At 37.7% G+C, this 18,412-nt stretch overlaps 1 protein-coding gene across 1 annotated transcript; it reads left to right on the plus strand.

The window, feature by feature from the left end:
• The first annotated feature begins 17,182 nt into the window (after nucleotides 1-17,182).
• LOC122005590 lies at nucleotides 17,183-18,022 on the plus strand. Its single transcript, XM_042560685.1, has 2 exons — nucleotides 17,183-17,343; nucleotides 17,431-18,022. The coding sequence occupies exons 1-2, from the start codon at nucleotides 17,250-17,252 to the stop codon at nucleotides 17,724-17,726; spliced, it is 390 nt and encodes a 129-aa protein (XP_042416619.1). The 5' UTR covers nucleotides 17,183-17,249; the 3' UTR covers nucleotides 17,727-18,022.
• Nucleotides 18,023-18,412: the final 390 nt, after the last annotated feature.

The raw sequence follows: 18,412 nt of genomic DNA on the forward strand, positions 1-18,412 counted from the left end.
TAGTGTCCTAGCTAAAGGAGAAAGACCTGCTTTTTATTTAATAAGAACCATGCCTAGTTATGTTACTGCTTTATGACTCCATGACATTTAATTTTGTGTTTGGGCATTATGACTTACAAATCATGTTAAGTATGCTATGTGATTTCTATATATTCAGGTGATTAGTCACGTTGATTCATATAGGAAAAAAAAAAGAAATGTTTCTAAGTTTTATAAATAAGACTTCCGCTGTAGTAAGTAGGTATGTATATGTATGTGTAAGTAACCCCCGTCTCCTTAGCAGGAGGGGTGGGGCGTTACAATAACAAAAGGAGGAGATGCTAGGAGTTTCCTGAACCAATTAGCAGACCGATTCATCTTAAATGAAAAGGTCAAGACTACCACACTTCTTACAAAGTTGGTGACCATGTGGTATAATGGTAAAGGAAACATAAAGGAGTACATTATGGAGATTTCCAATATAGCGACCAGTCTGAAAGCACTAAAACTCGATATGTCTGAGGGTATGTTAGCGCATTTCATCTTGATGTCTCTGCCTGCACAATTCGCTTCTTTTAAGATATCGTATAATACTCAAAAGGAAAAGTGGACATTGAATTAACTCATAGCTCAATGCATGTAAGAGGAAGGGAGACTAAATATTGAGACATATGAGAGTGCTCACTTAGTATTTGGTTCTCAAAATGCAAGCAAGAAATGAAAGAGGGTCAATAGCAAAGGAAAATGAAAATAAACTGTAGATTCTAGGAGTTTTCTCAACTTTGTTAGTTTGGAAATCAATCTAGCTATTGTACCCACTAGCACTTGGTGGATAGATACCGGTGCTACTACTCACATAAGTGTCACTATGCATGGTTGTATCAGGAGTCGACTTCCGCTTAATGGTGAAAGATACATCTAATATAGGAAATGGAAAGAAGGCTAAAGTTAAGTCGATTATTATTTTTAGGCTTTGTTTAGGAACAAATATTTTTCTGGATTTAGAAAATACATTTATTGTAACGTGTTTTTGACAAAATTTAATTTCAATTTCTTGTTTTGACAAATCAGGTTATTCTTATTCATTTAGAAATAGAATTTTTAGTATTTTCTTTAATTCAGTGTTGGTTGGCAAGTTCCTTGATTGATAAGTTTTATAAATTGAACACCTTTACAACGTAATAATGCATAGTATATGTACGAAATGCAAATTGACCAACGAGAATTCTTCCATATTGTGGCATAGGCGTTTAGGACATATATCCAAACAATGCCTAGAATGGTTAATGTCACATGGAATTCTTGATTCCCTTAATATGTCAGACTTTGATATCTGCATAGAGTGTGTTAAGGGAAAGACCACTAATAAAAGGAATAAGGGGGCTAGCCGTTGAAGTGACATTTTGGAGCTAATACATATAGACATTTGTGGAGCATTTCCCAAGACATCATGGAATGAACACACATATTTTATTAGCTTCAAAGACGACTATTTCAGATTTGGCTATCTGTACCTTATTAATAAAAAATCACAATCTTTGGACATGTTCAAAATTTTCAAAGCCAAAGTTGAACTTCAACTAGGTAAGAAAATTAAAGCTGCAGATTTGACCGTGGAGGTGAATATTATGGTCGATAGATAGATTGGTGAACAATATTCAGGACCTTTTGTGAATTACTTTGCTAAGTGTGGAATTATGGCTCAGTATAGCATACCTGATACACCTAGTCAGAATGGTGTAGTTGAGCATCACAATCGAACCCTAAAAGATCTGGTAAAAAGTATGATGACTTTCACTTCTCTACCAGAGTCCTTGTGAGGTGAAGCACTCAAGACTGTAGTTTACCTTCTCAATAGAGTAGATAATAAGGCAATAACTAAAACTTCATTCAAGATGTGGACGGATAAGAAGCTTAGCATTAGGCACTTACACGTCTGGGGTTATTTAGCTGAAGCTATGCCTTACAAGCCTAATGAAATGAAACTGGACTTAAGAACAGTTAGCTGTAATTTTGTAGGATACTCTGAGAAGTCAAGAGAGTATAAATTTTATGATCCCTCTAATAGATCCTTCTTCGAAATGGGAAATGTTAAGTTCATTGAGGACAGTGGGAGTAATAAAATCAGGGAAGTATCTTTTGAGGAAAGTATTGGTGATCCTCCTATGGTTACTACTAGTGCGATTAGTATCGGTATGGTTACCATATCGTACATTATGGGTATTATACATCTAGTGAGCATAGTGAACCAAGATATTTCCATGACATCTCCAATGCAATTAGAGGAACCTGCCACTGAAATTGAAGTATTGTCTCATATTGATGAGTAAGTACCTCAACCACCTCAAACACAAGTGCCTTTAAGGCAATCCATAAGGGAACGGAGAACCATGAATTCTTGTGATTATGTTTATCTCCAAGAGCATGACTTTGACATAGGGTTGAAAGGTGATCCTACATCTTTTCAAGAAGTCAAACAATACTCTAACCCTGAAAGGTGGATTAATGTCATGCAAGAAGAGTTGTAGTCTATGACAGGCAATGACATTTGGGAACTTATCAAATTGCCTGAAGGAAAGAAACCCGTTGGTTGTAAATGGATATTTAAAACCGAGCGGAATTCAAGGGGCAATGTCAAAAAGTATAAGGCTTGTCTTGTTGCCAAGGGATTCACTCAGAAAGAAGACATTGATTACAATGAGACTTTCTCACCTGTGTCGACAAAAGACTCCCTCAGAGTAATCATGGCACTTGTAGCTCATTATGATTTAAAGCTACATCAAATGGACATAAAGACTGCATCCTCAATGGAGACATAGAGGAGTCTATATATATTGTACAACCAGAGAACTTTGAGTCTATGGATTCAAAGCACCTAGTATGTAGATTAAAGAAGTTCATTTATGATTTGAAGCAGGCGTCCCATCAGTGGTATCTAAAATTTGATCAAGTGGTTACCTTATTTGGATTTAAAGAGAACTCTGTTAATCAGTGCATATATGTCAAGTTTAGTGGGAGCAAGTTTGTTATACTTGTTTTGTATGTGGACAATATATTACTTGTAAGCAATAATAATGGTATGCTGCATCAAACCAAGTTATTTCTATCTGATAATTTTGAAATGAAAGATCTTGGTGAAGCATCCTTTATTTTAGGAATATAAATCTATCGTGATCACTCAAGAGACATTCTTGGAGTTTCATAACAAGCCTATATTGAAAAGGTGCTTATAAAATATGGTATGTAGAATTGTACACCTGATGACATACTTGTGTCAAGAGGTGACAAGTTCAGCTTGCAGTGTATCTACAGCTTGAACTTAAAATAAAGGAGATGGAGTAATTCCCATATACGTCAGCAGTGGGAAATCCCATGTATGCATAAGTTTATACTCAATCAGATATAGCATTTATAGTGGGGATGTTAGGCAGATATGTAAGTAACCCAGGACCATCATACTGAAAGTGATAGAGAGAGTGATGTAGTATTTACAAAGAACTAAAAGACATATGCTCACGTATCGGAGATTAGATCACTTGGAGGTGATTGGATATTCAAACTCTAATTTTGCTAGATGCTTAGATCTTCATGCTTGCTGTAGGGGCTATATCTTGGAAGAGCATCAAGCAGACACTAATAGCTAGCCATTTCTACTATAGAGGCAGAGTTGATAGCATGCTATAAAGAATCCAATCATGGGATTTGGCAGTGAAAATTCATCACATCATTACAGATTATTGATGTCATTGACAGGCCATTGAGGATTTGCTGTGATAATAAAGCCGCAGAACTTTATGCCAAGAACAATCATAGTTCGTCAAAGTCTAAACACATCGACATCAAGTTTTTAGCGATTAAAGAAAGAGTTCAGAGTTGTCAGATTATGGTAGAACATATCAGCACAGATTCCATGTTGGTCGATCCACTCACCAAAGGCTTAGTGCCTAAGGTGTTTCATAGGCATGTTGTGGATATGGAAGTCCTTCTTATGGAAAAAGAACTCATCTAGTAGGAGTTTATATTTATTACTCTATGTTGATTAATAAAGACAAACATTTACTTTGATTATTGTACATACTTAAAATTCAAAACATTAATGAAAATTTATATATTTGTTTGACACTTTGATTATGATATCATTATTTACTATTGCTATTTAGCATTTGGTGTTGATAAAAAAGATATACATTCCTTTTGGAATCATATAGTTTGGATCATGATTTGCTATTGCAGCTTAGCATAAAGTATTTTACAAATATGATCTGACCTCTTTTAAGGTCATCTTAGGACCAGCTGAAAATTGACATGTACTAATTACATTTCATGTAATTTTCACTCTACACATCTACATCTTGATCTATGTCATTAATGGCATTGGTATTGTGATTATTGTTGGAGCTTATTACGATCATATACAGTAGTTATGATCTCTTTAGTCCTATACTAATGAAGTTAATGGACCAGATTGCTTGCAAGGGTATCTTGTACCCATAAAGTTTGATATCAACTAAAATTTTACTTGTATTCCACATATAACTCACATATGTGAATCTTGTACCCTTTAAAGTGATCTAGCTTAGGCTTATTAGGTTCGGTTATTGGATGTGTAGAACCTTTAGTCTCGCATCTATTATCTTCTATATGCTGATAATAGATGTTCAGTATATATATAGACTTATAGTCCCACATATATTATTATCTATGGGCTGATATAATAGATGCCCACTATATATAAGGTTAGTTCCCAAGGGTTTAGGGAGAAAATCTTGATATAGTTTCTTATTCCCATTGACAAGAAGCTTTACGACGTTGTCATCTCTTAAGCCCCTTGGAAGGCCTTCCTTTTCGCTACATATTCTTCCACAGAAATCAAGCTGACGACGCTAAAAATAAGGATATGACTCTTAAATCAGGTTCCTTGTCATATTTATTTATGTACTTAATTTTCTTATATCATATTCTCGATGAAACGAAAATCCATGTTCATATGTTCTTATTTTTCCTAATCAAATTCTTATTTTGATTGTCTAAAATTTATACGGCTTAGATTTTATGAGAACTATCAAGTTAAACTTACTCAACTAAAAGTTACAATTTAGTAGACTAAGTGAACACATGGAGCATCGAAAGAGGTGGACGTAGAGATATTGATTAGCCAATTTGGTCGACAAACATGACAACTACAATTGACTAAAATGAAGCCTCAGGTCTTTGTAGGAAGCACTTGCTGGTGGGAGAAGCGATCATTTTAGATGACCAAAAGTGAATTAAAAAGGTGTCATATCCGCTATTACATTCTAGCAAATCACTTCTTAGAATAAACTCTTTTAGAAGGGGTTCAGAGGCTCAAAACAGAAGTATCATTTTTTCATATACAAAAACAAATTTGTTAATCTTATTGTTTTTGAGTCTAATAGTTCTTACTCCATTTTCCTTTGTAAACCTCCTATACTACCACAAATTGCTTCTGCACGAGATTTTTTCACCTTCGACACATTACTTTGATAATGAATAGGCTGTGGATGTAGTGATTCTTGGAAATCAAATCATGAATCATGTTAAATAACATGTCTTCCAGTATGTTTTATTTTATGTCTTTTTCATTTTACAACTAACATTTTGTTTGTCCTTGTTAAGATCATAATAAGAGAAATATATATTTAAATTTTATGCATATTATTCACCCCTCTCCTATTTAACTCACATGGCTAACAAACAATATCTTGAGTCAACCATAGAAATAGTTAATGTTATTACATAACAATTATTTTTTTTTTGAGTATTTGATTGATCGATTATTGAGTCAATTGTTATTGAAATTGAATGGTTGTACGGAATGATAAGTGCTACTTGACCGGTTCGACGTCTTATAATTTTTCTATTAGTCATTAAGATAAATGAGGAAGTATTCATGATAGACTTCTAAGAAGCCCAACATCTTTTAGTTATGTATTTCATTTGGAGAAAAAATTCCTACAAATTCATTATAACTGAGGATCGAACCGTAAATGCATAGGTAATAACTTGAATGCCCTACCACTGCACAATAATCCCGCGGACTATAATAGTAGAATCAAGGTGGTAAAAAAGGCGAATACGTTCACCCCCAGCGCCATCAACCGGTCCCAAGATCAACACAGAGGAGGTAAATCATGGGCGGCTACTAACTTTTGGAATAATAACTAGCACATAAGGAAGACATTTATCTCAACTTTACCGAGATTATAACTTCAATTGAAGTCAATTACTGTTGGCAACTAAACAATCAATTGAAAGAGTAGTGAATTGATTCCGAATAGATTATTCGGAGGCAACTTGAAGAATAGTGTGAAGACTATAGATATAAGGTTGTAGGCTAAAATTTTATAACACCTGTACAACATTATTACTCTGCCATTTTATCAAGTCTTCTAGTTCTCTTCTTCTATTTGTAATCTCTTTGTTATTCTAAATGTTATAACTTGTAAAGAAGCAAAATTGTAAGGGATTTCTCCACTATAAAATGAGAAAGTAGTGGATGTCATAGAGTGACCAGCTAAAAAGTCATAAGCAGTGAAGTAGGAGCTCGTGTGCTATCGAATTTGTTTGCTTTCTTTAATCTTTTCTTCTATCTATTAATTAGATTCCTAAAGTCAATCATATGATGATTGTTGTATGGATTTGATGTATCATATTCTTATATATTTATGAAGGTATTTCTTTATGGTTATTATACTTACTTGTATTGATGCCAAATAACTAAGTATAATATCATCCTTGAGTAGAAGGTTCTTATCTATATCAATCGATTGGTTGAATCGATAGTGAGATGATATAGAGAACACTACTCTTAATCATTCATAGTCAAATATTAACATTCAAGGACAATGTTAATACGTTGAGACTAGCATGTAGGTCAACTCGATGACTTGATCTCATAAGTCATGGATATAGAGATATCAAGTTGACACAAGGGTATGCATTGGAGAATGTATACTGAATGACTCATCATGAGAAAGTATCATGAATCGTTATATGAATGTCATATACTTTCTCATATGACTATTAGTATAACTATTAGTCCTTGGACCTGAAGTCACCATAGTTCCCTACATAAGGAGTTGCATACTTTGGCTTCGTCAAACGTCACCCGTAACTAGGTGGACTATAAAGGCGATAACTGGATATGTAACAAATTATGCGGAGGGATGTGAGTGATGTAGATGGGATCTATCCCTCCTATATGACGGGAGAGACATCATGATTCTTGATATTGTGACACCACTAAGTGCATGGTCATGCCCAAGTGAGTCAATATGAGATATTGAGCTCATTTGATTAGAGTGAGTCTACTTGGAGTTCAAGATATAGATTAATTAGAGGATGCACGGTCTATACCTCAATTGATCAATCTAAATGTCAATGATAGAAGGGCATTATCATATATTGTGAGAGTGCATAATTAGTAGTCACGAGGTGATATTGGATCTCAACATTCTTGTAACTTGGTGAGTAATGATGTGTTGCTAGATACCGCTCATTACTTATATTTCTAAATGGGTTTAGGAACATTGCCGACGTTACAAGAACCTATAGGGTCACACACAAAGGGCAATTAGATGGAGATTAGGTTCATTTGATGAACCTAGAGGATTAGATTCATGTGATGAACCAAATTCGATTAAGAGTAATCCTAATTGGGTTAATTGAGTTCGACTCAATTTGATTCATGTGTCCAATGAGTCTAATTTAGATTATGATTCATTGAGTCAATTTAATTCAATGAATAGAGATTCATTAAATCAAAATTGACTTGAATCAAATTAAGGTTGGATTTGTTCAACCATGGGAGATAAGAGGTCTGACTTGAGAGGGAAGATGAAGGGTCAACTTTGATTTGACCATTTGCGACCTCATTTGTGACATGGCATGGGGTCGGCCAATGATGGTGTTCCACATCATCAAAGCTAGCTCAAGTGTGTGCTACCTCATGAGGAAAACCAAGAGTCATGACTCTTGGTCTTCCATGAGTGGTCGGCCACTTAAAGAGGAGAGGAGTTACAAGTATGTGAATTTTTTTTTTTGGTGTGCTCATTCAAGTGATCTTCCTCCTCCTCTCTTCTTCCCTCTCCCTCTCATCCTTGCCGTGACTTCTAAGAGTGCTAGCACACTCTTAGTTTGTTCTCTCCATCTCTTGTTCGTGTGGATACTCCTAGAGGTGTGTCCGCTTGAACACACTTGAGATCCGAAGAACCTTAGACGAGCGGGATTTGCGAAAGGCTTCGCTTCAAAGGTATAACCCTTGACATGTAGATCTAAAGTAGATCTAGAGTAGAAAAACTAAGTACATGAAAAATTTTATCTTCGCACGGATCCAATGGCTAAGAACTTCAGGGTTTTCGCAACGCAAAAAACAGTTTTTGCGGTTCGAAAGTTCTAACAGTGGTATCAGAGCCAAGTGCGAAGCATGTACTTGTTTTATTTTAATTTTTATGAAAAATTACAAATCTAAAAGTTTCTGTAAGTTTACGATTTTTATGGTTTTTATGAGTATTTTTCTCGTAGAGGAGAAGCAACGAGTGCTAGGACACTTGTAGGCTTCGACTACCGAGAAAAATTTTCCGAAACGACAAGTTCTCGCCCAAATTGTTTTGGGGTAGTGGCTTAAGGCACTGTTAGATCGTAGTAGGACACTCGTGATACTCATTTCATGAGAAGGGGCGCTGCCCCTAACCCCGCAAGGGGCATTGTCCCACGATCGCGCCTGAAAATTGCTAAACGGGACCGTCAGAAAATTGTAACTCATAAAATTGTAAAAACAGTAGTAAAATTACAGAAATTTATGTAAAATACATAATTTAGAATTATGTATAATTTTGTGATGGTCAGGCCAAAAACCCAATTTGATTGGACAAAGTGTGTTGTAATTCATAATATGGCTTGCGTGTCATTTTTGTGTGTTGTGCGTATTGTATTTGTTATATGCGACCTGCGCGTCGTACCTCTCCTTTTATATTCATGTTGTAAAATAGTTTTAGACTCGAATATAACTCGAGTTTCATATTTGTAATGTAAAAAAATGGAGTGGTGGAAGGTCCACTCGAGAAGGAATGACGAGGAGGGTGCGAGCAATACATGGCGGTCAAAGGGAGGAGCTTGAAGAAGCTGTTGACCCTAGGTTGACCGTCCGATCTTCTCATTGGCTTGAGAAGATCGTAGTAGGGTCATGCCCTAATCAAAATTTAATTATTCATTGCTTGTTTGTATGTGATGCATACTAGTGTAGGATAATTAGTGCCTTGATGCGTATATGATACACATTAACGATTAGATTAGATTTTAATCAAATTAACTCGAAATGTCTACCAAGTTCTGATACCCATCACTACCTCGATCATTTGTTGTTGTTGAATCTGTCAAAGTAGAGCAACGCATATTATCTTGGTAGGGTGCGGAGGGACAATCTTGGTCCCGCCTATCAAAGCTTGGGAGAGTACAAACTTAATTAGATTGAGTATAACTAGTTAACTCATTTGGAGTGGCCATAACTATAGGCATTTTTTTTCAATGGTTGGAAAATAGGACAAAATCACATTTATATTAAATTTTGGGCAATTTAGCCAAAGCTAACTCAAGTTTTAATATAAGTGAGGATCTTGATCCTATAAACAAGAGTTGCATAGAGATGTAATTGGTAATTAGTTACCTACCGATCATACTAAGTCTTGGGCGATTTAGCCAAAGCTAACTCAAGGCGTAGTATGATGTGGATCTTGTCCCACAAGAATTATAGCTAGTTGGAAGAATCTAGTAAGTGTGGTTTGACCACATCCATGACTTGATTCTACAAAAGGTTCTATAATTCAGTGGTAGCATCATTTAATTAAAGGCCTAATTAAATGCTATTTGGAATATGATATTTATTTTCTGTATTATTTTTGTTGTAGATTGTCATGTCGACAAACACGAACACCTTCTCCCTGCGTTCTATCCTTGACAAGGACATGTTCAATGGAGCTAATTTCCTGGACTGGTATAGGAATCTGAGAATTGTTCTCACTCAAGAGAGAAAACTGTATGTCCTGGAGCAGCCCATTCCGGAGGCACCTCCTGCCACTGCCACGCGAGCTGATCGAGATGCTTACAAAAAGCATCAAGATGACGCATTAGATGTGTCATGCCTCATGCTCGCATCCATGAACTCTGAGCTTCAGAAGCAATATGAGTTGATGTCAGCTTATGATATGGTTGAACATCTTCGTCAACTATATCAAGGGCAAGCAAGACACGAGAGATTCAAGATCTCCAAGGCACTGTTTCAGTGTAAGATGCAAGTTGGGACTCCCGTAGGTCCATATGTGCTCAAGATGATTGGGTACATAGAAAACCTACAGAGGTTGGGATTCCCACTTGGCCAAGAGCTGGCCACATACTTGATCTTGCAATCCTTGCCAGAGAACTACAGTCAATTTGTCATGAATTACAACATGAACGAAATTGACAAGCTACTGTCCGAGCTGCTAAGCATATTGAGAACTGCTGAGCTAAACCTAAGGAGGGGTTGCCAAGGATGCTACTTGCTTCCACTACGGTCAGACCAGGCACTAGAAGAGGAACTGCAAAGTATTTTGGAAGATCTCAAGAAGAAGAGAAGTGAGACTTCTACTTCAGGTATATATGTTATAGAAGTCAATATATCTATTTCTGCATCATGGGTATTGGATATCGGATGTGCTTCTCACATTTGTACTAATATGTAGGCGCTGAGAAATAGCAGGGTATTGACAAAGGGTGAGGTGGACCTACGAGTAGGCAATGGAACACGGGTTGCTGCTGTTGCTGTAGGGACTTACTATCTATCTCTGCCCTTTGGGCTTATACTAGAATTAGATGAATATTGTTATGTGTCTGCTCTTACCAAGAACGTCATTTCTGTTTCTTATTTAGACAAGAAAGGTTTCTCGTTTATAATAAAGAACAAATATTGTTCCGTCTATTTAAACGATATGTTCCATTGTAGTGCACCTCTGATGAACGGACTCTACATTCTAGACTTAGAGAACCTCATCTATAACATAAATACCAAAAGGTTCAAGTCAAATGAAATGAACCAAACATATCTCTGGCATTGTCGCTTAGGTCATATAAATGACAAACGCTTATCCCAGCTCCATAAAGATGGTTTGCTAGACTCATTTGATTTTGAATCATATGAGACATGCGAGTCATGCCTACTGGGCAAGATGACTCCCTTTAGTGGACACAACGAGAGAGCGACTGACTTGCTAGGACTTATACATAGTGATGTATGTGGCCCTTTCAATGTCGCTGCCAGAGGTGGTTATAGGTACTTCATTACATTTACTGATGACTTTAGTAGACATGGTTATGTGTATTTGATGACACATAAGTCTGAATCCTTTGAAAAGTTCAAAGCATTCAAGAATGATGTACAAAACTAGCTTGGCAAAAGTATTAAGATACTTTGATCAGATCGAGGTGGTGAATACCTTAGCCATGAGTTTCGTGACTATCTAGCTGAGTGTGGGATTCTATCCCAACTCACTCCTCCTAGAACACCACAGTGGAATGGTGTATCTGAAAAGGAGAAATCATACCCTATTAGATATGGTGTGATCTATAATGAGTCACATAGATCTTCCTATATCTATTTGGGGCTATGCTCTAGACTCAACAGCCTTCATACTTAACTGTGTTCCATCCAAGGCTGTGATAAAGATACTATATAGGATATGGAATGAGAGAGATGCTCAGGCGTCTTTTATGAGGATTTGGGATTGTGAGGCTTACGTTCGACGTCAAGTCTCAGACAAATTGGGCCCCAAATATGATAAGTGCTATTTTATAGGATATCCCAAGGAAACGAAGGGATATTATTTCTACATTTCTAATCAACACAAAGTAGTTCTGGCTAAGACTAGGATATTTCTAGAAAGGAATATTGTTTCTAGAAAAACTAATGGGAATACGTTCAATCTTGAAGAAGTTTAGGATATGGACCATGGCACTGAAGCCTTGATGGAAGTTGAAATGGAACCACAAAGTGTTGTGAATAATGAGATTGTTCCACAAGGAGTTGAGGAACAACAACCAGTTCAAGTAGACCTACCTCTTCGCAGGTCTGATAGGGTACGTCGTCAGTCTGAGAGATACTCATTTCTCTTGTCTAACCATGATGACGTTATGCTCGTTGAGAATGAGCCTACCTCCTATCAGGAAGTTGTGATGAGCCCAGATTCTAAGAAATGGCTAGAGGTCATGAGATCCAAGATGGAATCCATGTATACCAAGTATGGACTTTGGTTGATCCACCTGAAGGGGTCAAACCCAATAGGTGTAAATGGGTTTTTAAGAGAAAGACTGACATGGATGGACTTATATATAAGGGTTGTCTGGTCGCTAAAGGTTTCAAGCAAATTCATAATATTGACTATGATGAAACTTTTTCTCCAGTAGCAATGTTTAAGTCCATTCGGATCATGCTTTCTATTGCAGTATACCACGATTATCAATTTGGCAGATGGATGTCAAAACCGCGTTTCTGAATGGAAACTTGCTCAAGGATGTGTACATGACACAACCTGAGGGTTTTGTAGATCTACAGCATACTGGCAGAGTATGCAAGCTGCATAAGTCCATTTATGGACTAAAGCAAGCTTCTCGGAGCTGAAATCTTAGATTCGATGATGCAATCAAACAGTTTGATTTTATCAAGAATGAAGATGAACCCTATGTCTACAAAAAGGTTGTTGGGAGCACAGTTATCTTCCTTGTACTGTATGTGGATGACATACTACTCATTGGAATGACATCCCATTGCTACAGTCTGTAAATACTTGGTTAGGAATTGTTTCTCAATGAAGGACTTAGGTGAAGCAACCCTTATTCTAGACATAAAGATCTATAGAGATAGATCTAAGAGATTGCTTGGCTTAAGTCAGAGTACATATATTGACAAGGTATTACTACGGTTTGCCATGCAGAATTCCAAGAAAGGATTTCTGCCAATGTCACATGATGTTAGTCTTTTGAAAACTCAAGGTCCCTCTTCTAGAGAGGAGAGAGACCGCATGGATAAGATCCCTTATGCTTCAGCCATAGGATTTATTATGTACGTCATACTATGTACTCGTCCAGATGTTTCGTATGCTTTGAGCATGACGAGCAGATACCAGTTGGATATCGGTCAAGAATATTCTTAAGTACTTGAGAAGGACTAAAGAACATTTCCTGATATATGGATACGATGACGAGCTAACTGTAAAGGGTTACAGTGATGCCAGCTTCCAAACTGACTGGGATGATTATAGATCGCAGTCAGGGTTCGTGTTTTGCTTAAATGGTGGTGCTGTGAGCTGGAAGAGTTCGAAGCAGGGCACAATTGCTGATTCTACAATAGAGGTCGAGTATATTGTCGCATCAGAAGCAGCAAAGGAGGCAAATTGGATCCGCAAGTTCATTACTAAGCTTGGGGTGGTTCCTAACATAGCTGATCCTATAGAGGTCTATTGTGACAACAATGGAGCAATTGCACAGGCTAAGGAACCTCTCTCACACCAGCAGACCAAACACATACTACGGCGCTTCCATCTCATTCGAGAGATTATCGATAGAGGAGATGTGAAAATTTACAGAGTACCCACAGAGGATAACATCGTTGATCCCTTGACAAAGGCTTTGGCACAGAGAAAGCATGATGGTCACACTAGGTCATTGGGCCTTTGATCCTACACTGATTGGCACTAGTGCTAGTGGGAGATTGTTAGTTAGAGCCCTAGAGCCAATTATGTGATGATTGTTGTATGGACTTGATATATCATATTCCTATATGTTTATAAAGGCATTTCTTTATGATTATTATACTTACTTGTATTGATGCCAAAAAACTAAGTATAATATCGTCCTTGAGTAGAAGGTTCTTATCTATATCAATCGATTGGTTGAATCGATAGTGAGATGATATAGAGAACACTACTCTTAATCATTCCTAGTCAAGTATTAACATTCAGAGACAATGTTAATGCGCTGAGACTAGCATGTAGGTCAACTCGATGACTTGATCTCACAAGTCATGGATATAGAGATATCAAGTTGACACATGGGTATGCATTGGAGAATGTATACTGAATGACCCGCCATAAGAAAGTATCATGGATCGTTATATGAGTGTCATATACTTTCTCATGTGACTATTAGTATAACTATTAGTCTTTGGACCTGAAATCACCATAGTTCCTTATATAAGGAGTTGCATACTTTGACTTCGTCAAACGTCACCCGTAACTGGGTGGACTATAAAGGCGATTACTGGGTATGTAACAAATTATGCGGAGGGATGTGAGTGATGTAGATGAGATCTATCCCTCCTATATGACGGGAGATACATCATGATTCTTGTAGAGTGAGACCACTAAGTGCATGGTCATGCCTAAGTGAGTCAATATGAGATATTGAGCTCATTTGATTAGAGTGAGTCTACTTGGAGTTCAAGATATAGATTGATTAGAGGATGACACGATCTATGCCTCAATTGATCAATCTAGATGTCAAGGATAGAAGGGCATTGTCATATATTGTGAGAGTCATAATTAGTAGTCATGAGGTGATGTTGGATCTCAACATTCTTGTAACTTGGGTAGTAATGATGTGTTGCTAGATACCGCTCATTACTTATGTTTCTAAATGGGTTTAGGAACATTATCAACGTTACAAGAACCTATAAGGTCACACACAAAGGACAATTAGATGGAGATTAGATTCATTTGATGAACCTAGAGGATTAGGTTCATGTGATGAACCAAATTGGATTAAGAGTAAATCAAATTAAACTAATTGAGTTGAACTCAATTTGATTCATGTGTCCAATGAGTCTAATTTAGATTATGATTCATTGATTCAATTTAATTAATGAATAGAGATTCATTACATCAAAATTGACTTGAATCAAAGGTTGGATTTGTTCAACTATGGGAGATAAGAGGTCAAGTTTGACTTGACTTGAGAGGGAAGATGAAGGGTCAAGTTTGACTTGTCAATTTGCCATCATATTTGTGACATGGCATGGGGTCGACCAATGATGGTGTTCCACATCATCAAAGCTAGCTCAAATGTTTGCCACCTCATGAGGAAAACCAAGAGCCATGACTCTTGGTCTTCCATGAGTGGCCGACCACTAAAAGAGGAGAGGAGTTACAAGTATGTGAATTTTTTTTTTTTTGGTGTGCTCATTTAAGTGATCTTCCTCCTCCTCTCTTCTTCCCTCTCTCTCTCATCCTTGCCGTGACTTCTAAGGGTGCTAGCACACTCTTAGTTTGTTCTCTCCATCTCTTGTTCGTGTGGATACTTCTAGAGGTGTGTCCGCTTGAACACACTTGAGATCCGAAGAATCTTAGACGAGCGGGATTTGTGAAGGGCTTCGCTTCAAAGGTATATCCCTTGACATGTAGATCTAAAGTAGATCTAGAGTAGAAAAACTAAGTACATGAAAAATTTTATCTTCGCACGGATCCAATGATTAAGAACTTCGGGATTTTCGCAACGCAAAAAATGATTTTTGCGGCTCGAAAGTTCTAACACTATCACATCAGTTTGTGTTATGCTTTAGCTTTCTTTTGTTTATATCTTTATTTGGTGCAAGCTAATATTTGTTTAAGAGTTAAGAAAAGGTTATTCATGGCCTCTAGTTTTCCCTCTTCGATCTTACAGGTGTTTGGTGCAAATTGTCCATGTTACTTATGTCCTGTTTATCCTAAAACACTGATAAAGGAAACGTAGGTTTGTTTGAGAGTCGAGACAAGTTTTCTTTTTCACTTGATGTAAAAAATAACCAACAAACGAATTCTAAATCAACTGAAATTGCACGGAACAAGGTTTCTATCGTTCATCTACATCTCTTACAAAAATTGTCGGCGAACTTCGAGATCCACATGGGCAACTCATGGTTGTGAGTTGCTCTCCCAGCTTCTGCGGCTACCGAGAGCTTCGACATTGTTGTGAATTGTGGCCGCGAGCTCGCAACCAGCGCGCAGCAAACTCAGGTCTAGCTGTGAGTCACGACTAGTATGAGCTCACGGCTAGGCCATAGATTGCGGTCACGCTCTCGTAGCTTGGCTGTGAATCGCGCCCTTTGAGATTGCTGCTTGGATCTGAATCGTGGCCTCAAGCTCCAACTCAATTGCAAATTGCGGCCCTAAGCTAAGGCCTTTCGGTGAGTTTCAAACTTGTCTGTTTTTTTTTATTATTGTTGTTTTTTCTCTCTTTTTTTTTTTTTAACTTTTATTAGACAATAGAGTCGCAATTCAAATATATCTACTATTAATAAACGATCGAGCACTGAGATTGTATTATTGAATCTAGTTGCAAGAGTGAATTACTAAAGGACTCATGGTACAGGTCAATGCTGCGAGGACACAAGTGTATAAATGATTATTCCCGTTGTGCCTGAAGGATAACACGTGGAATCTGACAGTGTTCCTTTGATTATTTAAGCAACAGTAAGATGAAGAAGATAACGACGTGCTCTTTTTGCTGTAATTCCGGCCTATATTGTACACGCCAAAACATATGGAATTCATAAGGGGGAGGGAGCACGATTTGAAAGGGGCACTGGAAGACCTTCACGCATTTCAATGCAGCCATCACCTGAGACCGTGGTTAAGAAGCTGCAGGAGAACCAGTTTACTTTATGGAGCTCTACACTCCACTTCCTTGCATGGTGTTCTATAAGCTGGAGCTGACGAATCTCATACCCAAACGCTTCAATCTGACCTCAGAACAAGACCACCACCAGCCCCCCAAGACAAGGCAGATTGTCAAATGCCTCTCCTCCACCTCTTGCTCCTCCCACACCAGTGATACCTAACTTAAATTTTCCTGCCAACCGGCGGCATATTCAAACTGTTACCATTTGAAGCAAACGAGTTTGGCGACATTTTATGGATATATATAGCAGCTACCTAGCTACCTGTTCCGAACAGTCAGTATTCTGCCCTCAAATCACATCGACATCAGATGCTTGCTCTTGCATTTGTCTCTTCACTGTGGCTACCTTTGTCTCGATCATGGCCTGATTATCCTTTGGATATTCGACCCACCTCTCAATTCCAATCACAGTACTTTGCTTTAATTTATAGGTGGTGGTAGGGGTGCAATAAAGAGACCCATTTGGTTAATTCAACCAACAGCTCCCTATATAGTACTCATGTCTCCCTTCTTGAATACACACAACCTGTCCCGAAGCAAATACTCAGCTTTGGTTAATAGCTTCGAACATGGCAAGCAATGATGAGGACTTTGAGGAAGAGGAGGTTTGGGCAACTGCGGTGGATAGAAGAGATCAACCGAGTCCAAAGCAGTCTGCAACAGGTAAGGGTTTAAAGTGCCATACTTGTGCAACTACTTCCACTAGGAGTCTTTCAAGTGGTGCAAGGATGATTCCATGTGGTAGAACAGTCAGTCGAAGCAGCGCTCCAGTTAGCATCCCCGACTGGTCAAAGATCTACAAGCATGGCCGGGGAACTCATGCGGAAGAAACTGGTGGCAGAAAAAACGACGATGTCAATGATGACGAAGAAGAGGGCGACAATGAGGATGATCGAGCTCCTCCCCATGAATGGCTTGCCAAGAAGATGGCAAAAACTCAGATCTCATCCTCCTCTGTCTGTGAAGGAGCTGGGAGGACACTCAAGGGTAGGGATCTAAGCAAGGTGAGGAATGCCGTGCTCACAAAGACTGGTTTTCTAGAGTAAGATAAGATGATATATATAATGTAGAGGTCAAACTTGGGTGTCCTCTACAAGGTGAGGTTCTTGTGAATAAAGAGTGTCAGTAGTAGTCCCCTTCTTTCTTATCTGTGTGTTTGGGGTTATTTGTATTCCATAGCAGCATTGAGATTTTGTGGGCGTGAGAGAAATGAGATGTAATCTCATATTTTGGCTTTGGTAAAATTTGGCATATGACGGGCAGGTGAAAGACCTCTTGCTGCTATATGTGAAAGAACATCATTTCTTTTCCCGTTCAAACACTTGATCTGCTTTGCTTCCTAGTTTTTTTTTGTAAAAATAATAATATTGTGTCATTCTTGTTGCCGGTGAAACGGCTAGTTGGTCACACCTCATTAATTTCTTGTTCATCCCTTCACTTAGTCTACGATTACTGAGAATTGTTTATTTTTTTTGTGGATAAGTCGTATTCATTCTTTTCAGTTAGTTGCATAGGGTATCCAATTGTTCTATTTTAGTCCTTTAGATTTGTATTTGTTCTATTTACTCAACGCACTTTTTTTGAGTTAGTGACGTATCCAATTAGATGCAATAATTTTCATCTTAAAGGGCAGTCCGGTGGTGCATAAAACTTTCCTCAAAGAGGGGTTTCGGAGAAGGAATGTATCATATTAAATTTATTGTACATAGTTTTATTATACATTCCACAAAAC

The sequence above is a fragment of the Zingiber officinale genome, chromosome 1A (assembly GCF_018446385.1).
Source record: "Zingiber officinale cultivar Zhangliang chromosome 1A, Zo_v1.1, whole genome shotgun sequence".
Lineage (NCBI taxonomy): Eukaryota > Viridiplantae > Streptophyta > Magnoliopsida > Zingiberales > Zingiberaceae > Zingiber > Zingiber officinale.